The sequence below is a fragment of the Pseudopipra pipra genome, chromosome 4, assembly GCF_036250125.1.
Source record: "Pseudopipra pipra isolate bDixPip1 chromosome 4, bDixPip1.hap1, whole genome shotgun sequence".
Lineage (NCBI taxonomy): Eukaryota > Metazoa > Chordata > Aves > Passeriformes > Pipridae > Pseudopipra > Pseudopipra pipra.
The window spans coordinates 1,803,542-1,828,178 of NC_087552.1; the positions used below are offsets into that span (position 1 = coordinate 1,803,542).

A 24,637-nucleotide genomic window follows, 5' to 3' on the forward strand; every position below is an offset into this window, starting at 1 on the left:
CTGCTAGGCTCATATCACCAATCCCTCACAGGTGAGGAGAAAGGATGAGCACATGCAAGTAACCCCACACACCTCCAGAAATCAGTCTATCAGCTGCATCTTTTTATTTCATCATGTTCAGACCTACTGGCCATGTAAAGTACAAAAATTTATTCATTAGCACAGAACTACATTGCAGTTACACACTGCCATTTTTAACCAGTCACATCTGCTAGAACATCAATTAAAATAAAATTCAAACACCTCTTACAGTTCATTAAGAGGATCACCTGCAACACTTCAAAGAGTTAACAAGTCACTATTTCCCAAATGGTTCACATAATTAATAAGCCAAAACAACAGTACTGCTCCCAAGAGTTATTTTAGAACCATATGCTGATCTTGCAAAGCTTCAGCTTTTCACTCAGTCTGTTGAAACAGAAAAGTAGATAAGAGAGCACAAGTCGGTATAGAGTTACAAAAAACCGAACTCTGTACAAGCTCTAAAAGGAATTACTCTTGCTAAAATCAGATCTGAAATATCTTTCTCTAAGTATATTGAAACACAAGGTGCCACACAAGGCACCTTGTGAGTTCAAGGACTTGGACTTGTTCTGCAAGTTGACAGGACAAACCCCTCAGAGGGTGCTGCTCACAATGTCATTGCTGAGCAGCTCTTGCCAGTGAAGCTCAATTTTTTCTGGTGCTAATGCACCACCCCCTCCTGCTGGGATTCCTGTCAGCCACCTGGAGACAAAGGAGTGCTGGACTGGGGACTGGTAAAACCTGCCATAACATTGCCAGAGAGAACCTCTACCTCAAATCACAACACCCACTCCCTTCCTCTCAGATCAAGCACTTTTCCTTATGATAATGTCCAAGAGCTTCACTGAGCAAGTCAATACTTACCAACCTTTAAAACAACAAGGGAAGGTATTTACCCAAGGGCAACAAGCAAACCAGGGACAGCATCAGGAGTTCAGACTACGTCACTGGAGTGTCACTGCAGCACTTTGTCCCTCAGTGACCCTGCACCCAAAATGTTTAAGTGCAAGTACAACGTGCTACTTACACCTCTGCTCCTTACAGCTCTTCACTGCTCAGTTCGGATCCATGTCTGGTACTTGTCTGGAAATGCAGCACTCATCACTGTGGTGTACACTGTGTTACTGGCAGGGAGAGAGCAGAGTCAGTGACATCCCAAAGGCTGCAACACTAATTTATACAGCTAGCAAAGCAGCTTGAGTGGAAACAAGTGTTCTGCTTAGGTACAGAAGGGTTAGAAAGACTGAGGAAAGCTGATGGAATTGAAGGCTTCTGGCATAGATTTTTAGTGTTCTCTCCCCAACTCAGTACAGCAAAGCAATGGTATTTCCACATCCATTTCATCACTATATTAAACAATTGGTAGTGTTCATCTCAGGTCTGACAGATACAAACTCTCCCAATTTCCTCACATTTACAAGACAGAGAAGAGGTCCTGGTATTAACTTAGAGGAAGCCATTGCAAAGCCCCAGTGAGAATGAGTGATCCAGAGAATATACTGATCTCTGTGTAAAACATAACAACCTGTGTGTTGCAAAGGTGTGATTTCTGCAACAATACAGAACAAGATACTGAAATAAATCTCTCGAAAACACAGTAAATCATACTTCAAAGTTTGTCCCATTTACTTTTATCCTTTTTACACATCAAGCAGACCTACACCAGAACATCGAAGAAAAACCACTCTCAGTGTTAAGACCAACCTAAAAGTTCCAGAAGTGGACAAACAACTCAGTGGAAAGTCCAGCTGCTCCTCCAAAGGAATCATTTGTTTCACTACTCCAAAACAACTTCCCACTATCAGACTGAGCCCAACCAATTGTAGCCCTTTGGATGGAGGGGCAGACCCAGGACAAAGAGTGTTGTAGAAGTAAAAATGGTGCCACAAACACAAGAGAAAATCTAAACTGGGAAGCCACAAGACACTCAAACACACAGCAAGACCCTCAGGAAGCTCTGATTGACTTTGAAGTGGCCTGAGGCATAAGCAGGAGGCACAGATCATCTCAATCTAATACTTACACGTTTAAGACTGGCTTCACTGACAATACCTGTACAGAAAGTTCAAAGAGTTGTCATTTTGGTAGATGAAAGGGGAATTAAAATGCTATTTATGAACAGCAGCAGGGTGAAGTTATAAAAGCAGTAATGTGAAATTAAGGAGTTTTCCAGCTTTTTTTACCATCAGGTCATTTACAGAATTACTTTCAAAAGCCCTCTGAAATACCCATTTCAATTCCCAAAGCTAACTGGTAGATACCACTCACATCTGTCTAACACTGTCTGCAATAATTTCACTTGAAATACAGAACTGCAAAGATGATGGGATTCACCTCTTGCACTTTCCACCTGGATTGGCAGACTACTACAAAATGCCTACGCACAGGAATTCAGCATTTTAACAAACTTGGTCTTCACCTCTCCAAAAATGACTGTGCAGTACAGCTTGTTCCCCACAAAAAAAGCATCTTTTAGATCCCTGACCAAACTACTGCATTTCTGCTTTGACAAAGCTTGCAGTGAAAATCATAATGCAGGATTAAAGAAATACCTTAAAGAGTGTATCAAAATTGATGTTCTGCTGTCCAGTAGCATTGAGAGCTTTGATGGCTGCAGTTCTGCAGGAAAACACAGTATCATCAACACACTTTCCTGTTCCAAAGGCTACAAAGCATCAACACAAACTTCTCACTAAGGGCCTTGACACTGAAATGCTTGCTTTGCCTAAAATAACCCAGAGTTGTGTGACAGGATCTGGTCTTACATTGTTGAAGCTACTGTTACTAATCCCTTGAGTACAGAACCTGCCAATCCCTTTCTGCCCACTACACAGCCTAAGAAATCCATGTGTGAGCACCTTCCTAGCGCCATCAAATACTTTTGCACTGTGCATCTAAATCATTTACCTTCTACTAAACTTTACTTGAAGTTTTTGGCCCATGCCTTGCCTGGCAATTTCTCATTTATGCTAAGCCATGCCTCACAGGTTTTGCCCTGGCATCTATGAATATTGCTCTTAACCTTATCTATTCTCTCCAGAGTGGCATCACATGAAGTAAATAAGCTGCCTGCTCAAGGAGATAAGACCTGCCCAGAGAAGGAGAAACCCAAACCTGTAAGCTCTTCCAAAAATAAAGTCTTCACTCACCACAGAGCTCCCAGTTTACCTGCGATCATCAAAAGGAGGAGGGGTGGTCCAGTGGTCATAGTTTGTCTCCACACGAAACCACCTGTGACCAAAAGGGAAGAGGTGAATCAGCAGGTAATTCTTTGAGGCCAAGCATCAGCATCTCTGCATTGCCAAAAGGAAAAGCCTCCCTCAAAATCCACTTCCCTGTGTCTTTTGCCAGCCCAAGGGCCCTGTGTTGATATATAGAACCACCTGTACCATCAACTATGGAACATAAACGGAGTAACCCCTCAACTCCTGCTGGCTTGTGACAAAACTACCCTTGACTACAAAAACAGACCTTTAGAAGTATGGTTGGAAAAGCAGTGGGTCTGCAACTGATGCAGCCTGCAGCACTCCATCTGCCTGTTTGCATTGGTGCCCCTTATCCCCACAGGGCAGTTCTGTACCATCACCTTCCTCTATTAAGCTACTGATTTAAAAAAACTAGATAGGAACAGTTATTTTCGAGCCTTTAGCCTTCTACCACATTGGGGCACAACTGATTCCCAGTTTCTGAGTTTATTGGTGCAATACTTGGCAGACAGATGGCAAGAGCCCTCCTTTGGAATCTGGTTAAAAAAATTGAACAGATGCTTTTTCCACGTTTCTCCCTTTGGACTGGCCCAAAGTGACAAGGTGGTGCAATTCCTTCTCCAGGAGAAGGAACTGGGGCTCCTTTCAGAGGGTTTCAAGCTTTCCCTGTGCAGCTGTAAGCATTACCACCAGGTGCCTGGATCTCTCAAGGAAGTTGTTACTAACCCAACCTATCACTCAGGAGGCAATACAAGAAAAGAAAACAAAGCAGTTTTTTCCTACTTACGCTCCACCTAAAGGATCCAGAGGCCAGAGATCTGCTGGCCCTTTTCTGTTCCTTGTTATGACCATGCCTTCTTTGGGTGACACACCTCCTACAATATAGTAAACTTCAGCAATGATGGGAATGCCAGCCAGTCTGAGAACAGCTGACTGGAAGTCCTCTGCTCTGCTCAGGGTCTGATGCAAAAAAGGAGATGACAGTGAGGTCAGGCACAGAAACAAGCACTGGGACATCTTCAGAATCAAAAAAGGTTCACTCTGTCTGTAAATAGTCAATGACTGAAGTGCTACTTGAGAAAAGCATTAGTATAATAACATATCAAACAGTATAAAATAACCCCTGGGACAGGTATTCACATCTAAGAGTGCAACTGTGTTAACTGGTCACAACTAGATGAAATAGTCCCTAGGAACCAAGTCTTGGCACAGCTTCTCCAGCACTTCTGGCATTGATTAGAGATCACCCCCTTAAAGGACTGGAATTGTCTCTCATTTATTGACAAGTCAGGGATAACACTTGGTTTCTCTTATGAAATCCATTTACTTATCAAACCAGTAAGCTTTCTGTGCAACTGCAAGTTGGAAGACACAATTTCCCTGTGAGTTTAAGCACAGATGACATAACTGAAATGTGAGCAAGTAACCCAGTGCACTTACATCCCGGACCAGCCAGCTGACGGGGTAATTCCGATTGAGGAAAGCAGCTATGGCATTTTCCCACCATCTACCACCATCTGGGGAGAAAAAAGTAATTACTGTACATGCAATAGACATATATACAATGAAACAGGACAGCTGCCTATCAGCACAAGATGTTAATATTTTATGGGAGAAAGGCCAACAAGGAGCACAACATCCCGATGGAATATAAATAGACAACCTAATCCCAACTGACATTCAGCCACAACAGCTGGATTAACACTCCTGCTTTCCAGAAAGCATCTCAGACCTGTCATGAAATGAGTAATAATTATCTCCTAATTATTCATGTTACTGAAATAGTGAAACAGCAATAACACAACAGAAATCAGGAAGCAGCTAAAAAACAGTAGTGGTAGTGTTTGTGTTACCAAGCACATTAGGAGAAGTAAGAAAAACAGAAGGGCAAGTTTGTTATTCTTCATACACCAAAACCACAGGACAGCCACCAGAATCAATATGCTTGTCACCTGATAGACCTTCACCCTAATTTAGTCACCCTCCCCAACCATAGTTCACATGCTTATTTCCCTTAATTTGTAGTTCAGTTGGAGTGAACTAAAAAAAGACCTTTTAGTTCAGATAAATCAGGAAGCAGCATCAACCAATTTACAGAAGTACAGCATGCATGGAATGAACAGACATTTCATGGTCCACGCATGATCTGGTCCACAAGATTTCCTACATCAGGCCTTTACAGAGACTTGATACACTTGGGACTATTTCTAAGCTGAACTACAAGTGGTTTGCATCTCTAAGTATGGCCCCACTACACTCCGATTTTGAAAGGATTAAATAACTACTCTGGTATCAGGAGGAGTATGTGTGCCAGCAATGGAAAGAATTTAGTGACTCCAACAAGGCTGCATTAACAAAGGACACAAGAATCCAGAGGTCCCTGTGCTCCATACCAGAATCCCTACTCAGAGATAATGTATATGTGTAACACATACAGTGAATATTGTTGGCATATCATATAAAAATTTCAAAAACAGATTGTCCAATTAACAGATTAAAAAACCAAATATGCTTATCACAACCACAAGAGAAAAATAAATATTTTCTATGTTGGCTCTGAGACTACATTGTTGCCAGTTCAAACAATCAGCCAATGAAGAACAAAGTGTCACCTTCTTACAAAAAAAAAAAAAAAAAGAACTTGAAAATGGAAGATACCAACCCCAGCTTTCAGTTAACTTAGCTTCCAATAGTTGTGAAACTGAAGTACTGATGGAAGAGGCAGTGACCTTTCCTTTGCCTTCCTCACTGCTCCAAGTTTTGGTTCTCAGCAGTGACATCTCTCAACTTCCCTGTATTACTGATCTTGCTCAGCTGCCTTTCCAGTGCCTCTGCATTCTCTCAAACCCTGCTGCCTTTCCCCTAAATCTGTCTTACACTTCTCTTCCTGTCCTCTTTCCAACTGCCTTATGATGATAGATGATGGAATACAGCAGAAGGGTCACAGAACCAGGAAAGCAGCTGTTTCTTTGCTATCCAAACTGCTTCTTGTTCTGTCAGCCCCTACTCTGCCACCTCCAGCTGTGACTCTTGACCAGACCACATTTAGCCTTCTACAGCTCTCCCCAGGGCTCTTCCTGTCCTCTGACACTTTCAGCTCAGATGACAAACAAATACCTCCTCCTACACAGCAGCCAAAAACTGGCAGCATGTGCACTTTGACTCCCTGAGGGCAAGGCAAGTCATTCCCTTTCAGATCCTTCCTGGCAACTTTAACCTCACTTCTCCTTCTGGGGGAGAAGGGCCAGGGCAGGCAACAGTCAACAACAGAGCACATAATGTCAAGTGTAGAAGACGTTTCATTTACCTCGTTCATCCCCAGAGATTGTGAACTTGTGTGGACGTTGTCCAGTCCATAAGCCTACGTAGCCAAGAAATGTGGTGCCTTGGTACGCTACCTGAAACCAGGAAACAGAACAGAACACGACTGAAAATACTGGTAATATTTGGAAGCAGCACCCTGTCCTTCTTTCTCTGACTTTCATACTTAAGTTGCTATAAAATACTGTGCCTTAAATTACAGTAAAACTTGCCAAGTAAACTATAAAAAGACCGAGGCCCCAAATTCACTGCATTTCATTTGTTAGTGATCACCAGCTGCTACAGGAGTTTAGCTCAAATTAGCAAGCAGCCAAGCAAGAAACAAACAGCAAGTTTTCCATCTGCAAAATGGACTAATGAACATGAACAAATTCACACTAAGACTGTACTAGTAACTAATTAGTCTTTTGAAATCTTGACCCAAAACCACACACGCTGGTTGGAAAACTAGAAAGGTCTAAAAAGTAAGCCTTAGAACTGATCCCTGCCAAAACTGATCTCTTGTTTTCTGTAGTACTTTTCTTAGTATCTTGACATTTTTTTCTTTCAACACCTCCTTTCAAATAACAACCTTGAGAATCTTTATTATGCTATTCTATTTTCTCCAATGCATCACCATAAACTGGATGTCCAGAAAGCAAAGAAAACCTGCATTCATCCCACACTCCTGGAGAGTAACTGTGCTGCTCTAACAATCCAGTCTATGTGGGATGGGAACACATTCCTACATTAAACCCCCCTATCTAAGCAGCTATAGGACAGACCACCCAGCTGAGCCAATCCCAGACCATACCTGCCCACTCTTTATAAACTGCACATCAACTGTGATCTTGCTCAATATATCAACAAAATCATAATCCAGGTTGCGACCGTGGTAAATGTTCCCTTTGTCATCCTGAGCAACAATGCTTGTACAGAACCTGCAAACACACCAGACAAAAATCAGTGAATAAAGAGTTGTGACAGTGTTATAGTCCAAACAGAAAAACCTTTCAGGAAGAACTGGGTTCTGCTAGGTATTTTATTAATGTTTCCATACAAATAGGAGTTTGCTCAAAGTCTAATGACACACTACAGTCAAGAAATCAGGTCAGAAACCACAGAGCAGGCAGAGAGCAGCACTTCCACTCAGGCAAAGTCATTACCTCTTCTAAATCCCAATGAAAAGCTGACATCTCAAAACACACACAAAGTGTCCTGCTCTCTGCATTTAATTTTGATAGATCATTTCACTTCAATTTGGACCATGTTTATATTTGTAGTCATAACTAGATAAGTTCAAACTAAGTCCTTTCAGTGAAACCGATGCAAACAGTTGTTCAAGTATCAGCCATTTCAGTAAGAGACTGAAATCTCTAGAACAGGAAGTGTGTTCAAACTCCTTGTGTAGCACTTTCAGTTTCATTGAAACAGGTTTTTTTATGGAATATATTCCATTAGCAAGAAATTAACAACTTATTTCCTCTAGAGTTAGAAGTTTCTCCTCAGTGATGCATAACCCTGTCTCAAAAATATAAAGGTAAAAAATTCCTCATGCAACTAGGCTGTTCCCAGCTGAGGGGTTTTTTTTAGAATCCAAGCTCAAAAAGTTGCATGGATCTCACCAGGGCCAAGTATGATAAGCATCCTCTGTGAAACACTAACAAAGCCAGCATTTAAATAAGTATCATGTCCAAAATTAACACTTACTAAAAAAAAGGATCACTAACTGAATATCACACATAAAAAAAAACAAACCAAAAAACAATCAAAATGCAAAGAAGTGGTTGTATACCCTGAATTTTTGTAAAACCTGTATGGAGAAACCTTTTTAGTATCCTCACAGGTAACCCTAAGTGTTCATTATTTTTCTGTACATGCTTCTAAAGCAAAAGAACAGAATGAAACTATTTTTTCCACTGAAGTTTTGATTGCTGTTACAAATATTTCAGCCATTTTCCATTATGCAAATCACAGAGTGACATTATGCAGTCATTGTGAACATTCATCCCCAAAGTGGTTTAGAGTAACTTTATCTCAGACAAATAGTTAAAATAATGAAATGGCAACTAATTTTTCTAGCTGCCTTTTGGGTGATTTTACATGACAGAAGACTATCTTACATGATCTTTAAAGATAAGCCATCCCAACTACTTTGAACAGAGGGATCTACCTTATTAGCAGAAATGTTCAGATTTTTATCCACTTACATAGATGTACGTACACAAGAACACAACAGCTAGGTTTCACTTTCACTAAGCCATAGAAAACAACTTTCTCTTTCCATGCAGGATCCAAACTGCCTAACGAGATTGAAGCCTTCCAGCTGAAGACACGACATGGTCCGAGAAGGAACAGCACAAGTGACCTGCCTTGCTGTGCCTCCTCCCACGCTGAACTGCCCCAAGTTCTACCCCTGCTCACACCAGACGCTGTAAGTACCGCACACTTACGCAGTGGACTCGTAGGCGAAGTTGAGCAGGATTCCATCTCCCAGACTGATTCCCAGTGCTTGGCACAGCCCCACAATCTCCCCCGCGAAGGGTTGTGGCATGAATTGCTCCAGCTCCGCTGCTATGGGCCGGATGACCTGGTGCACCCATTTCGGGACGCTCTCGCTGCAAAACACCCGAGGCGTTAGCCGAGCGAGGGACAGCGCTGCCAGCAGCTCACCCCGACACCTCCCCGGGCGCTGCGGGCACCCCCCCGGCCGGCACTCACTCGATGACCCGGGCCACGGCGGCGCGCAGGAAGGCGGGATCGAAGTGTTTCAGCACGGGCAGCCAGCGCCGCTCGGCCGGGCTGTCCAGGCTCACGTTGCAGCGCAGCGGGGCCACCGCCGCGGCCACCCCGCACAGCAGGGCCAGCAGCGCCCACGGCCCGCAGCCCATGGCGCAGCACAGCGCGGGGCCCCGCGGCCAGCCCGCCTTCCCCGCAGCCACAGCAACCACAGCAGCCACGCCCGCCGGGCAGGGCCAGGACACGGCAGCGCCCGCCCCGGGGCGTGCCCGCCGGGCCGGCCCGCAGCCGGCACCCCCGCACCTCGGGCACAACACAGGGTGACAAAGTAACCACCGAAACCGGTACAGGCTACCGCTTCACACGGGCATTTCCCCCGCGCTTCTGCTTGCCAAAGTTTATAAGAGGCAGTCCAACACAGTCCTTTTTACAAGGAGGGCAGGGGACAGACAGACTTGGCAGTAACTGGGCATAGCTCAGCTTGCTGGGTCACACAGCAGGGCTGTAAACAAGAGGGAAAAGGGAAGAGAGGACACTAAACACTTGTTCTGAACTCCGAGAGCAAAACTTCCCTTTCCCTTTCAGCCTCAGAAATCATTAGTTTTTGAATACATCCACATGAAGGGAAGCCACTCAGTTCTTCAGCACAAAAGAAACAAGAACAGCCAGAAGTGGGCTTTATACAAGAACACGCTGTACTTTGCCCTCTCTTCCCCTTACCTTTGTCTCTTCAGCCCCTTCTCCACACTCCATCCCCACACCACTGCAGGTCCTCTGCATCCCTTCCATCTCTCCAGCTCTGGGCTAACATCCTTGACCTAGCCAGCTCACTGCTACCATTGCCAAGTAGCCATTTCAGCCATTCCCTCAGCAGTGACATACAGTTGCAATACAAAATGGCAATTTGTAAGAAAATCCTACTTGGTTCTTCTCTCCTGGCTCCCTGAAACCTCTGTAAGCTTTTTTGGTCCAGGAAGATTGTGACAAAACAATACACAATCAATATAATTAGGAATTAAAGTAAATAGAAACACATATTCAACATGAAAAATAGCGAAACTGCACTAATTCCCACATAGAAGATAAGCAGTAACCCAGCTACCAAAAAATAAAGGAAAAAAGCACCCTACCAAATGCTTTTCCATTACACTGTGCTTATGGCACCTGTTCTTGCCCTACAAGGAAATCCATTTCAAACACATTTTGACCAAGGATGTTATAGATAAATCCCTCAAGTTATAATTTATCAACTGCATTAAAACAGGTGGCTGGGGAAGGTACAAGGCCCATTAATGGTCCCAGCAGAGGTCAGTGCTGAAGCACAAGTTAAACCTTACATAAAGAATCCAGAGATATACATTTTTCTCACAGGTACTTGCCAAGAGACACCAGCCAGTCCCTCCCTTAGACCCATCAATATAGGAAAACATTCCTTTTTCTTTCTGGCACGTAAGGGTAGCATCCTATTTAAATGGCAACATGAAAACCATCTCCCATATACTAATTTTATTTTCTTCATGAGCTGCAGTAACACTGATCTTACTTGAGCTTACCTGAATTACACAAGAATTTGGTCTGATTAGATTAGTCCAAGACAACTGCTCAAACACCTTACTCAAGTCAGTACAGCCACACCCTTAAGACATGCACAGACACGACCTGCACATGCTTTATAGACTGATGAGAATATTCTTTGCTTCCCATTACTTATTCAAGAATTGCCTCAAGTCAAATATTTTAACAGTAAGGTTGTGTATTTTAATACTTACAGTGGGTTGTATGTTAATTACATTAAATAGAAAGAAAATCGCCTTCTCCCCCAGAATGCTTTAAAAATAAAATTAAAACCCTCCCAAGTTTAAGGCCTCTATCTGTCCTATAGGTGCAGAATCCATCAGCTTGCAAGAGCTCCAGTTTTAACTCTGAACTGAAGAGAGGTAAATCCATAAGGCACCACAGTCCCTCTTTCCCTCAGGGGGGTCGTGGGTGGAAACAAGTATTTCCAGGGCTATTTCTTCAAAGGTGATTAAGTTCTCTTCAGCTCTTATTTCAGCAGCTTTTTCCTCTTTTTCAGAAGAGCATCTCGAAGAGCAATCTGAACACGAGACAAGAGTGGAATGATCAGGTAAGGAGAATAATAACTGACACAACACCCCAATCACATCAACCATCCTTTTCAATTTCTTGAACCTCTGAGAAAAACACTAAGAGCTCATCAGCTCCAACTGGGAGCAACAATAGCAAATGTTAACTACAATGGCAGAAACACTTATTTTAGCTGAACTCCACAGCACAATTAAAGGGCTGAGCAATATCAAATACTACATAATCAAAGATAAATGTCAGTTCTTCCACTGACTCATTTTCACTGGAAGATATCAAGACAAAGCTCCAGCACAGATAAGAGGTAAGTGAAAATGTTATTTTGGGAAGGCATATAACAAAACTTCTTTTCAAGGGGCAAGGAAGAATGTTTACAAGTGCCATATCACTCTAGAGAGATATTGTACATTTCAGACATGGTTTAGCTGGTAAAGGATCTAGTGGTATAACTGTAGACAACAGGCTACTTTAATTTTGCCACCCAGAAGTGCTGCAGAATGCAGTGTCACACAACTATGGTCCTCCAACCCACTCATAAAAGTTATTTGCAAGTCATGTTTAATAGAACTGATGCTGTAGCATAACACCAGTGAAAAACATGAATAAATTGTTCTTTCATCATTTCGCCATTATATTTAACTCTAAACATTAGTCAGGACTAAGAACAAAACATTGAAGAGGGTTTTTTATAAGTGAGCCAAGAACCACTGTCAACAGCAGCTTCCTGGAAGTGCCTAGATTGTTTATTTGCAACCTATTTTGTGTGTTCTGAGAGCAGGGTTAATAAAGTCAGCCTTAGGTGAGGCAGATCAAAATACCACAGAGGATATTAGTCTACATCTTCCTGTTTAACAAAAACACTTAAGACATTCTCTGAGTCTATAGACAGCTACAGTCTTGCCATCCTGAAGGCAACAAATTGCAAACCAATACACATTATCCAAATGATCTGATCCTGCAACACATCACAAAAGAAGCCTCTGAAAGCACTAACAAGACAAACTAGCAAGGAGAAAAAAACCCCACCACATATAAGAGAATTACATAACTGGATTATTCTACAAATTTCTGGGACATGCCTGGCTGAGTTCAGTTTACTAACACCTTGTGAAACCCTGGACTGGCAGGGGCCTCACCACTGAGAGCAGCATTACAGTCAAACTGCTGCTAAACTGATTTATTTTTCCCAGCTTGCTTCAGGTGGCAATAAATGTCCTTAAAGAACAGCTATAAATGCTATTTGTGACAAGCTATTAGATGACCTCAAGGCCAGGACATATGAGTTCATAACACAATAGTAACAGGACAAAGGTCAAAGAAAGACTATGGAGAGTGAAGAAACACACTAAAAGCTTGCCTTTAGAAAGAACTCCATACCAGAGAAACATTCCTTCTATCACAGAACTACATTCAGGATTCTATTATGATATCTTCAATGCATGTAAAGGAAAGCAAAACCTTCCAAACCTACACTTGATTCTGCAACAAGGCTTGCATCTCAAAACGTGTTAGAGGAGCCTGCCAAAAAGATTGACTACAGTCTCCAATACAGCTCCTCCTCTGGGGCATGATTCAGGGAAGCCAAGCCCACAGGCTTTGCAGCCATTACACCATCCAAGTGAGCAGCAACACCTCAGGATACAGAGTGCACAGCATTACACCTGCACTTTGAGTTGGAGCTCACACAGCCCCATCCTTTCCCAGCACTAATCATTACCTGTTTCTCCCTGAAGGAACGCTTGGTCTTGGTCCGGACACTGTGGCTGTATCTCATCATCATGAAGTTCTTGTTCTTTTTCTTCTCTTTGTTGGAAGAGCTGGCAAAGGGGTTAATTCTTGTCTTCTTTTTCACAAATTCTTTCCTGTCTGTTTTTCCAGCCTAGAATAAACATAGTAGTAGAATAACATGAGGTCACTTTGATTTTGCTTCCCCACAGTCAACATCAGCTGCCTGATGGTAACAGGTTCTACTTTCAGTAACAATAAACTTGGATTTAGGATGTCTCTGTGTCCACACCTGCATTCTCCTATACTGGCTGTATTTCTTAAGTCACAGTCAAAGTTGGGTGTGTTTGTACTTTCATGGTCACCTGTGACCAGCAAGAGGCTGTTTCTTGCAGCCAAAGTGCAACAGCAAAAAACTGAAATAATTTCTCAAAACCCAAATAGCAGCTGGGCATCCATCTTACAGATGCAACCCCAACATCTCCTCTTTCTGCAGAAGGCAAACATGAATCTGCAAAGACAAGACACAAAACATCCCAGTTCCTCACCATTGCAGTTGCCAGTCTGGTCTCCTTGTCTGACTTGGGCTTCTTATGCAGATGTTCAATATCTCTGAGTGAAAGCAACTCCCCCCTACACAAACAGAAATCCAGCAAAAGGTCACCACCCACAAAACTTCACCTGGCAAGGAAAGCTAGATGCCCTCTTGCTCTCTAACCCATCTCTTACACCAATGTCTTACTGTAAGCTTAGGCACAAACTTCTTTTTCTCTTTCAGATTATTCCTCATGCATGGGACATCCCCCTCAAAAGCTGCCATTACTGTTTTTCAAGTCCTGCTTTATCCACAATTTCACAAACTCTGGAAAAATAACCACGTAACTACTGCTACTGCTCTTGGCCTGAACAAGCCAAACAGGCTCAGACCTTCCACAGGCTCCTCATATCTTTTCTCCCAGGTCCAATGCTGAGCCAGGATCCATTCTAGGCCACAGCTGTTTGCTACCTGTCTCCAGGGAATATTGATCAACAGTAGAGCTCTGTACCCTGCCACAATGAAATGCTGTTTCACCAGATGACAGTCCATATCCTACCTGCCCTCTTCCTCTTCCTCATCTATTTCAATGTATTTCCTCTTTGCAGCTTTGCCAGGTGCAGAATTTATTTCTTTAGAAAGCTGGGCAAGACGTATTTTCTGGAAGTCTTCTTGAGTCAGCAGCCTGCTCGTACTGACTGCTGCAGCTTTGGCTTTCCTCTCCTCTATGGGCATGCTTTTCACCTTCTCTGCCTTGGGAAAAGAAACACGTACAAAAGAATCACCTAGAGCTTGGCCAGCCACTTCTGTGCCACAATCTATGACCCTTACCTCCCAAATATTTAGCATGTAAGGGCAGTATTGTTGGGAAATGCTACAACCAGCTGTTAGGATTCCTCTTAATCTTATATCCAACATCTAGTGTTTGAATAGATTACATACATACCCTATTTTAGGATAAATACAAGCACTCACAAATATCACAGCTCTGAGACAGCATTCCCCCTTCTCCCCCCAAGGTATGTACTTCAGCACAGTACTAAGCAGTATTCAAATGTCATTTCTCCTGCCCAGGTTACACAGAAGCCCTGTATAATTATTTATGAGCAGCTACATAGAAGTATAGAGCATCAGAATGTTGTCTGCAATTAACAAGACCACTGTATATTTGAGACAGCGGACTTGGAACTCACTACTTGTTGCTGCTCCTCATCTGAGGAGTGATGCACATCAATCCACTCTCCATCTTCATTGTCCTCCTCACTCAGACTAGCACTTTCCCAGCCATCTGCAGGGAAGAAATATAGACCAGTTAATGTGGACTCAACTACCTGAATGTGCTTTATAGCTACCTTACTACACTGTGTGCGTTGCTCCTCTTTGCTGCTGTTCTGACTGAAGTGCTGAAGTTACCACCTTCAGAACCAAGCAGATTGTTACACTAATCACTGCATTCTTGTGCCTAAAAAGCATGGCATCTCAGGGCATTTATTCCTCCCATCACCTCCCCTGCAACGTCTCCAAAGCACTCTGGCTTCATTTCCCAAACCCTGCCTTGCTTTCAAAGACTCCTCCATCTCTTTTCCCTCATTCAGGTGGGTGCTCCAGGTTGTGTAAAGCATTTGCACAGAAAGTGAGTTTAAGTCACATATTACTTCCTAGTGCTGTTTCAGTGTCTGATAATTCTCAACAACCTCTCTTCAACAGGAGCTAAAAATAGGATGTTTCATAGCTGTACAATGTGCCTCTGCTTTTCCATCCCACAAAGCAACACAGCAACAAACCCCACTAATGCACTTCAAGGGTACAGGGAAGTGCAAACTACAGAGGAAGGCAGAAAAATGAAATGCACAAAGTGTTACATGAAATCTTACTGATAGTGATGCCCAAAATACAATTAAAACAACAAAAAAAAAAAAAGGCCTACCTTCCTCTTGGGTTCCTCCCTTTTCCTTTTCATCCTCAACCTCCAGTACTTCTGCTCCTGGAATGTAGTCTTTGGCATCCAGTTCTCCATATTCATGGATCCTGGCTTCCACCGAGGCCTCAGTAGGCTTACCCTGTACATTAAAAAAAAAGTACATTGAGCAGGCTGCTATTTTAGTGCCCACAAATCCATGAAAATATCTATTAGAACAGGAGGGTGTGGCTGGAAAAAGATACATTTTGCTTGATGAAATAAAGATCTTAATTACTGAAGTTGAAAGAACTCTAGCCAAAGAGCTCACCTTCTGGACCACAATCTATCCATGAGTTAGATGAATTTCAACTAAGGGAAAGTGGAAATAAGAGCAGACCATGTCCAAAGGTAGCAGGCAAGGGAAGAACACAGGCTCATTCTTAAGAGGCCACTGAGACCAGTCATTTTTGAGCACCTTAGTTGCCAGTGAATGCAATGCACACAAAACACTTACCCTGAACTTCTTCTGCAGCATCTCTGGGTTCAGGGAGCGGAACAGGTGTATCAGTGTTCTTGCAGACATCATCACATCTACCCAGGAACAGAGTCAGGAGTCAGTACCAAAAACCAGAATTCTGAGTAAACAAAGCCCACTCAGGTCATCAGCATTTACAGTCTTCTCTGAACTTATGGCTCCCTCTGATTTCTCTGCTGCAGAACACAGCACTTAGTTAGAGCTTGCTCTTATTCCATTTCCTTTTTTATCTTGGTCAGTTATTTCCCCTGCCATAACTACCCATGACTTTTGCCTCCCATAGATACACACTCCAAATACAGCAATATAACCCAAATACTGCAAGTGTTCTCTTAGCCCATAAAAACCCATTAAGACAAAACTACTACAAAGGCTACAAGAGAGGAGCACAAAATACAAGAGAAAAAATATTTTAAAGTTATATCAATGTAATATTTACTTTTATTTTTATGAGTCTTGTACTGAACGAGGTCTTGGAGCAGATCTTCAGTCATGGCTAAAGGACATCTCGCAGTGATTTCTTTTATTGCGTTGATTCTAAAAGAATTGAGAATTAATCATTTTCTCACAGCAGTTAGGACAAAATCCTACCAGGAGACTGAATTATGTGAAACCCAAGGAATCCTGTACTAGATTTATACAAATCTAGTGTAATAGAAAGCCATTGTAGAATACTTGCACAAAAATACACAGTTTAAGCTGAGATATTGTCCTAATTTGTTTTTACTCCAGCAGGTTCTTGAAAGCATAGTAAAAGTGACAGGAATAGCTTGCAAGTGGTTTAAAAAAATACATTTTATCATAGAGTTCAAGATGTTTGTATGATCCTGTACCCACCCTACAGTCATGACCTCCCCTGAATTCTTGTCAGTGACAAAGTTGTTGGCAATGGTCATCAACACTGACTGAATGATCTGAAAAAAGAATGCACATTGAACAAAAGCTTAGACATCATTAAGACAGAGATCAGGATATGTCACTACAGCCCACAATTATTTTCTGGACACAAGTTCTCTTGTAGAAAGTAAAACAAGCATGTAGTTTTTTTTCCCCCCTTTTATATGAAACAATACCTTGGAACTTGCAAAAATAGCTGAAGTTACCATCAGCTTTTCCAAACAGTCTGCCTAGACTACCCTTCTCCCCACAAATACACTCCTATTTCCATGCTGGTCTGCTGCCCATTTAGCATCAAACACATGGAATACTGACCTCAGGTGGTACCAGCTGATGTGAAGCCTGTGCAGCAAACAGAAGGATCTTAGTCACCTCTGGAAGAGAAGTGGGAAGATGCCAAAATGTATTGCTGCACCTTCCTCTGGTCTATAAACACATCTGCCAAAACTCAACAAGCTGCTTGCTCAGTCAGTCCCAAAGCCACTCCAGTTTGAAGTTATTTGGGACAACTATTTCTCCTCTCCCACCAAGCCTTGGGAACAATACTGGCCTCCACCCACAGCAGTGCAGGCCCTCAGGGGCCACCAAAGGCAAAGGCTCCACAACTAGAGTCAAACATCTATAAAATGATGCAGCAAGAGGCAGCCATGCTTTGCTCAGCTGGTCAGGATTAGGGACTCAGATCCATTTTATACCATTGCTGAAGTTTCTCAAATAAGAAGCCCTGAGTGTACACAGCTTCCAAAGAAGTACAAAGCACTCAGCACTTCTGGCAGTCAGGGACTTGTACTTCCATCTTCTACACTCTGCACTACTCCTACTTCCCACTAAGCCACTGCTACCTGTCCACTTACAGTACCACTTCCATGAAATGACTGCACAAGACATGGATCAGCAGTGCTACGAAGTAGCTACTTACCTCTCTGATGGGGCTGTAGGAATCTCTGAACAAAGGGGTAGAAGTTGAAAAGAAAAAGCTGCAAAAAAAGTTGTGACATTATATTCTTGTCTTTGTTTTATTACATTATCATCTTATGAAGGTGATCTCAAGTTTAACCTCATTCTGTAGCATGCTCTTCACATGCCTAAGATTTTATGGCATGATGTTGTCTCCTATGTTCAGTTTGATATTTGTGGAGCTAAGGAAATGACTTGTACTCGGATAAACACAGCTCAGGCTCTCTGCACCCACTTCTTTGCATTGAAATCTTTTCATCCTCTGACCCCCCCACAACTTGGACTGAATTACTCTTCACTCCATACAGTGCATGTATTTTATCACTGGGTAGTCAGCACAAACCACTGCAAGTGCAAGAGCTGCCAGTTCCCACCTTGTTCAGCACCACCTGACTGACACTGTGGGCAGCATGGGCAGCTTCCCAGGAAGGTCTTGGAAGAGACAAGTTCTTGCCTATTCTTTAGGGATAGCACAGCAATTCCAGACTAACACCCTGCTCAGTGCCACACAAGTCAACACTCTGTGCTGTTCCATGAAGCCCACTGGCAACCACCTGACCACCCATCTGACTTCTTGATATACAGAAGAATTAAACCTCATTTTCCTGAGGCAGAAGCCCAGCACATGCCTCGACCCAAGCCAGGTGGGCTACCCAGCAGACAATTATAAAATCCAGGTACATACCTCATGTATTCCAACCAGCCTGGATATCAGGTCCATGAGCATCATCTTCACTTCAAATCGCTCCTTGCAGTTCTCCAGCTGCTTCAGCAATTTCTCAGCAAAGTCTGAAAGAGTAGTAATAAATCTGCAGTAGTCCAAAAGATCACAACTCAACTAGGATTAGGGTAAAAAGAGGCAGTCAGTTTTGACTGCTTTCAAACCACAGTGCCTTTTGCATAGAGAAATTCAAGGTGGCCAAAGCACTTCTCCCAGTGGGTTATTTTTCTTCTCACATGCCTAACAGCACTGAAGCTGTGCACAGGTTCAGAGGAAAACTACTACACATTCCCCATCATAAGCACAGGATTTAAAGCTGGATTTTTTAAACTATGTTTTGGGCCCATCTGAAAAACAAAATCCCCTAAAGTTCACTACATCCAACTAAGACAAAATCAAGTGCTGTTAGACAAGTATCAGGCTAACAACAGAAATACTGTGTAAAAGGGAGTAAGCCAAAAAAGTTTCATAGGTAAGCTGGTGTTCCCCAAATTATGGCCTTCACACATGCAAGAGAAGCAGAGAGCTACGTTCTGATACATAGCAACCCAAAGTCGATAAGATTCCTCCCTTCTTGTCTCACCTCCCTGTGTTCCACTAAAACAAGCAGAACAGGACTCATCTCACTCTCTTGAAGTGCAGTGAAACACTAAGATAAAACACTTTAAGTGTCACATCTGCACCTACCCACCACTTCCATTCTCCTGGCAGAGCTGTCTCCGAGCTTTACCATCTGAGATTAACACAGACTTGCAGTAAGAGGAAATGCAGTGCATGCTCACCTTGGGGATCATGAATCAAGTGAATAGCAGAGAAGTTAAACACCTCTGGCTTGCTCTTCTTTTTCTGTTTCTGCATGGAAAAGAGACATCCTTCTCTTTTTATGAGGAAAGTGCTTTGGATTTAAGGTTGCTGTCTAAAGATGCCTCTTCAAAAAAGAGACACTTAGATTTTAAAAACTCTCCCTCTTGGAAACCACATGGGATTTTCTGCCACCTGCAGCTAAACCAGCAGGGGCAACAGCACAACTCCTGCACTTGATGGATTAAACTAAAACACTGTGAAGTCAGACACCCCTCTCTCCTCACCTTGAGGACCTTCATGGCTTTCTCCAATTTCTTCTTGCGCTTGGTGGTTTTCTTGTTGGTGGCATAGCGCATCATCAGATCTCTGGCTGTGGGGGCATCGTCCTTGGCAAAGAGAGAAACAAGGCTCAGCTGATGCCAGGCTTCAAATGGCAGTCAGAGAAACAAACTACCAATATTTTTCAGGAGCACATACTATATTTAAGAACTCTCCCTCCCTTCCTAAGTGTCACCACACAGGTAACAGTATTTAAAGAGAAAAGCAAAGGAGCTCTTGGCATTTGTCTTTTAACAGACAGGTAAAGCATCCTGCCTCCTGGAGCCACCTGTCAGACACTGAACTTGGTGTGAAGCACAGAAAAACCTGGAGAAAACTAGGTGGAGAAAACTAAGCAACAGAGAAGCAGACAGATGGGCAGGGTCACTAGGATGCCAGACCTATTAAATATCTGAAGAACAGAGAAAACAAGATCTAATCATAACACCCACCTCAGATTCTGAGTCACTGTCTTGTTTCTCATCTTCATCCTTCCCAAGAAAGAACTTCAAACTTGCAACTAACACCTGAAAAACCAATTGAACTCATGTGGGACAGGACAAGCTGACAGGAGTATTCACAACCACCCTACACCTACATTTCAGGCTGTGCAGAGACTCATCCAGTTTTTTATAGGCTTGGATTTGATCAGAAAAACTGAAGGGCAGCTTGGAAGCCACAGGTGTTTTACAGACCCAGGACCATTTTTGCTGCCCATCATCACTCAGAGGCACTCAGTCACACCTGGGCTCCCCCAATGCCTGGAGCAAATGCCCAGCTGCAAGTTCTCTATTATCCTGCAAAGCCATTGTAGTAATTGCTTCATGTCAACACTGTTAAAAGCCCTTACACAGGTGATACCCAAGATATAATATTCACAACTCTAAACTTGCATTACTTTATATGGTTTTATTGTAGTTTTGGTTGGTTGGCTTTTATTCAGCAGAACAGCTTTTAGACCTTAACAGGTTAAAAGCTTCTCTTTAACTATAGAAAAAGTTTTTTAAAGCCTCCTGAATCAGCACAGAAGGCCCAATATTCACTCAGGCCCCGGGCAGGGCAGCTCCTCTCCTCATTTTTAACTAATTAAAGCCTCACAGCATGCTCATTTCAAGGAGGTGGTATTTCAACAGTCTCTTGTGCGCAGCAGCAGAACATGCACCCACCCTCCCCATTCCAGCCTGCATTTGTTAGATAAGCTGCCAGTTCTGCTCCTCTGTACTTAAGAGCCAAGCTCTGCCTCCTCCCACAAGTGCTGTTTTGAAAGTTTAAAAGGAAGTCAGCAAAGTTTGTTTGCAATAAAATATTAAGCTACATCCACAGGAAGAAGATATGAAGTAACATCCCATTTCATCAAGTAATTTCTGTTCTCACCTTGGTCACTTTGGAAAAGCAAGCAGTTGTGATGACATTAACTGTTTTGGCATCATTCCTGGAATAAAAAGAAACAGCACCTTTTACTTGAAGTTTTGCCATTTCACGTTGTTCTCAGAAAACTAGTTCTCATCACATATTCAAATTAAGTAACTCATTTCACACAAGACATTATTTCTTCTCAGCTTAATCCTTGGCACAGAATACAGCCCCACTGGGCCACAATTAATACATATGTATTTATGTCACTGTCCCCTGGACTGCTTTGGACTACAAAGTGATGCCCATCTGCCCCACAACAAATCCTGGAATCAACACAAGCCTGCCAGACCTACCAGATGTTCCTTCTGTAAAGTTCTATCATCACATCCAGAGAGATCTTGGCAGCAGTGGGATTGCTGTCTCTCAGCATTGTGTACATGAAGTTCTGCAGTGTCTAAAAAAAAAAAAGGTTGCAAACACTATTAGAAATGCTCCACAAGAGCAGAAGGTCAAATCCAAGTACAAGTGAAAGCCCAATCACTTACTGTGTTCACTTTGTTGTTTTTGTGCTTAGCATTGACATTCTTGATGTCTGTCACAATGTGAGTGTACAAGGTCTGTAAAGGAGAGATGACAGGGAGGAACACAGGTCATGCAAGGAACAGACATTACTGTGCCCTCACAGTTCCCAAGGACCAAAGTGAGATCCAGCTCACCACCACTGAGCATATAACTCCAGGCTGCAACTACAACAACAGCAAGTCAAAGTCTCACTTGAACTCTCTTCACATATTTAATCAGTGTATTTAGTTCACGGTACAGCAAGGCAAGACTAGCATCAAGGATTGCTGAATGAAATCCCACCCTGCCTCCTTTAGGCCTGTTCTGATAACCAAACTAGGGGCACAGTGCTCTCCCTTTCATGGCAGTAAAGGCAGTAAAGCTTTCAGCAGCAGCTGGTTTGGCTGTAATTGTTTCACTCAGAGGTTGACACACAACTGAGTAAAGGCAGCACCAACAGCAACCAGTTTATGGTTTTCACCTGCAGACACATCCAAGCTGCTCCATCCAAACACAAGACAGGCCTAGAGCCTGCAATGGCAAAGTCAGGGTGTTTACAGCAGCACAACACAGAGCTGCAGCCCCTCCTCTGACACCAACTAGCAAAAATCAGAGCTAATTTAATCTATTACCAAGCAAAGTGGAGCTGCTTATTGTGGAAATACTTCTGGCAAGTTGGTCCAAACACCCTGGAAACAAAGAAGACCATGAGCACAGCTTACCTTTCGTAGCAGCTTATCGTGGCACCGCAGCAGCTGAAAGAAGAGCTCCAGCAAACTTGTAGGATTTATTAGATTCTTGTTCCTCAACAGGATCAAGGCCTTGCAGAATGTCTATAAGAGAAACCCAACTACCATAATGCTCTCCAGTCTCCATGCCGATTGAAAAGCAACCCTTAAGCTCTCAGCTGACACCAAGGGACGTGTTACCCTCGGGCAGGGAGTGCCCCACGGTGGTCTCACCATGCGCAGGTCAGGGTCCAGCACTGTGTGGTGGTAGGAGAGCAGCTCCTTCAGCTGCTGCGGGAAGTTGGCCATGTGCTCGGGATAGCAGTGGGCCACCTGCAAGGGAGAGGCAGGGTAACGCTCTAGGGCACACCGGGCAAGGTGTAAACAACCAAGAATATTGTAAGTGTTCGTATCATACCAATAACAGGCACTTAAGCCCGTACCTAAGCCAAGCTGCCCCCGCCACCGCGCAGCCCCAGGCACTGGCGCAGGGCTGGGCGCCGTGGGCTTACCTGCGCCAGGAACATCACCAGTTCGGCCAGCTCCTTACTGGGCTTGTCCGGCTGGAAGGTGAAGATCTCCACATGGGACTGGTAGTGGTGGTACTGCTGCAGGAACTGAGCACACACAGGCAATGGGTGAGCGCGGCCAGCAATACCCACCCGTGTCTCCCCCTCTACAGCCCGCAGCCCAGTCTGGCCTCCCCAAAAGTCTCCCCGCGCTCCGTACCTCCTCGGTGTAGGACGTGGGGTCCCTCTTGATGAGGTTCTGCAGCTGGGGCAGGTTGCTGGGCAGTTTGTTGCCCTGGCGGCCCGACATGTCTGCGCAGTGCCGGCACTACCGGGACACGTGAGCGAACAGCCGGGCGCCGCCATGTTGGCCCGCCCCCCGACGGGCACCGCTGGGGGACAAAGTTCGTCGGGAGGCGCGCACCTGCACAGCGCCCTCCGCGGGCAGCGCCCGGCAGCGCTCAGCGAGGGCACCGGGGGAAGGAGCTCTGCTGGAACCCCTTCCCAGCGGGGCAAAGGCCTGAGGGGGAACCTCTGGGATTAAACACAACGCCAACCAAGGGGACTGACCATAGCTGCCTCTGGACGGCTTCCCCAGGGATTTCTCCCCAGCACTTGTACTTTATCACTTCAGCACAGCTGATACTTCCACTCTTCCTCCCTTCCCAGCTACTTCAGGGAAGCTGTGTCATCATATATATCAAATAATCATTATAGAAGTAGTGAGCATCAAAAAGGAAGCCTCAGCTAGGACAAGAAGTTTATTCTAGCTTCATCTTTTCTGAGTTAAACTTTCAATCAAGACAATAGAAAACAGAGCTCTTCATTTGCATAGCTTATACTGTTTTAAGCTAACTGCTTATTTACAAGGTAGGAACAGGTTTATATTCCTTTATACAATTAGTAAATGCTATTAAATAAATTATACACAATCATTCCTCTTCCACAGAGCCTATAGTGAGTATCAGAAGAACATCAGGACTCATCTGAAAAACATGAACATACTTCTCCTTTTATGCCAGCCAATACTCACCTCACTGAAAGACTTTTTATTATGCTGGTAAGAATCTCACAGCCACATGTAACTACTTAAGCACATACTTGCTAGCAGGTTCACCTGGTTCAGGTGAGTTTGGGCTTTCCTGTACCCATTAGAGCATGAAGAAAACAAAGAGCACATCCTCCCTTACACATCTACATAGCTGCCAAACACCTGGTTTTAGTCTCCAGGGGAGGGCAAAATGACTGCAAAGATAAGAGCAGAACTTGGGGGGTGTTACCAACTGCATAGAACAAAAATAAGCTCTCCATTACTCAAATATGTAAGAGACCACTTAATATATTTATCTCACCAGATATTAATTAGCTCCTTCATTAGCATCTGGATCTCTTCAGCCTCTGCTCCCAGGCCACTCTACTCTATCTAACATTCTGGCACAGCCCTAAAACAATGTAGCTGAGGAACTCACCTGATCCTGTACATTCACTGGTCAAACCTTACCTCAACACCTTTAACCCAAAGTTTTATACACCCAAAATACCACTACGCAGGAGGTGTTCAGCTTAGTAGTCAGAAAAAATTGTAAGCTTTGCAATAAACTGCTTTAACAGGGAAATAAGTCACTGACTTCAGTATAACACTTTCAGTAAAAGTGAGGAGTAACCACATTATATTAATTACTTATAGCTTTGGTAGGGGTGAGGTTGTTTTATTTCATG

At 43.5% G+C, this 24,637-nt stretch overlaps 3 protein-coding genes across 3 annotated transcripts in view; 1 reads left to right on the plus strand and 2 right to left on the minus strand.

The window, feature by feature from the left end:
* UTP3 (UTP3 small subunit processome component) overlaps nt 1-24,637 on the plus strand; it is a 47,360-nt gene that overhangs the window by 10,306 nt on the left and 12,417 nt on the right. Inside the window, exons 3-4 of the mRNA XM_064653751.1 lie at nt 8,822-8,964; nt 11,344-11,394. The gene's annotated coding sequence lies outside the window, so the exon portion shown is untranslated. The remainder of the gene's footprint in view (nt 1-8,821; nt 8,965-11,343; nt 11,395-24,637) is intronic.
* Nucleotides 82-9,479, minus strand: NAAA (N-acylethanolamine acid amidase). The gene is made up of 11 exons (XM_064653762.1): nt 9,252-9,479; nt 8,984-9,148; nt 7,345-7,471; nt 6,538-6,628; nt 4,671-4,747; nt 4,018-4,190; nt 3,193-3,255; nt 2,577-2,643; nt 2,048-2,076; nt 1,052-1,148; nt 82-408 (listed from the first exon to the last, which is right to left on the minus strand). Exons 1-10 carry the CDS (start codon nt 9,419-9,421, stop codon nt 1,073-1,075), a joined length of 1,038 nt encoding a protein of 345 aa, XP_064509832.1. The 5' UTR covers nt 9,422-9,479; the 3' UTR covers nt 82-408; nt 1,052-1,072.
* SDAD1 (SDA1 domain containing 1) lies at nt 11,005-23,296 on the minus strand. Its single transcript, XM_064653747.1, has 22 exons — nt 23,139-23,296; nt 22,922-23,026; nt 22,644-22,742; nt 22,404-22,514; nt 21,666-21,737; nt 21,474-21,574; nt 21,139-21,196; nt 20,217-20,291; nt 19,731-19,832; nt 19,425-19,494; nt 18,607-18,710; nt 17,884-17,941; nt 17,280-17,338; nt 16,905-16,981; nt 16,507-16,604; nt 16,047-16,123; nt 15,560-15,692; nt 14,826-14,920; nt 14,192-14,385; nt 13,646-13,730; nt 13,090-13,251; nt 11,005-11,364 (listed from the first exon to the last, which is right to left on the minus strand). Exons 1-22 carry the CDS (start codon nt 23,226-23,228, stop codon nt 11,314-11,316), a joined length of 2,076 nt encoding a protein of 691 aa, XP_064509817.1. The 5' UTR covers nt 23,229-23,296; the 3' UTR covers nt 11,005-11,313.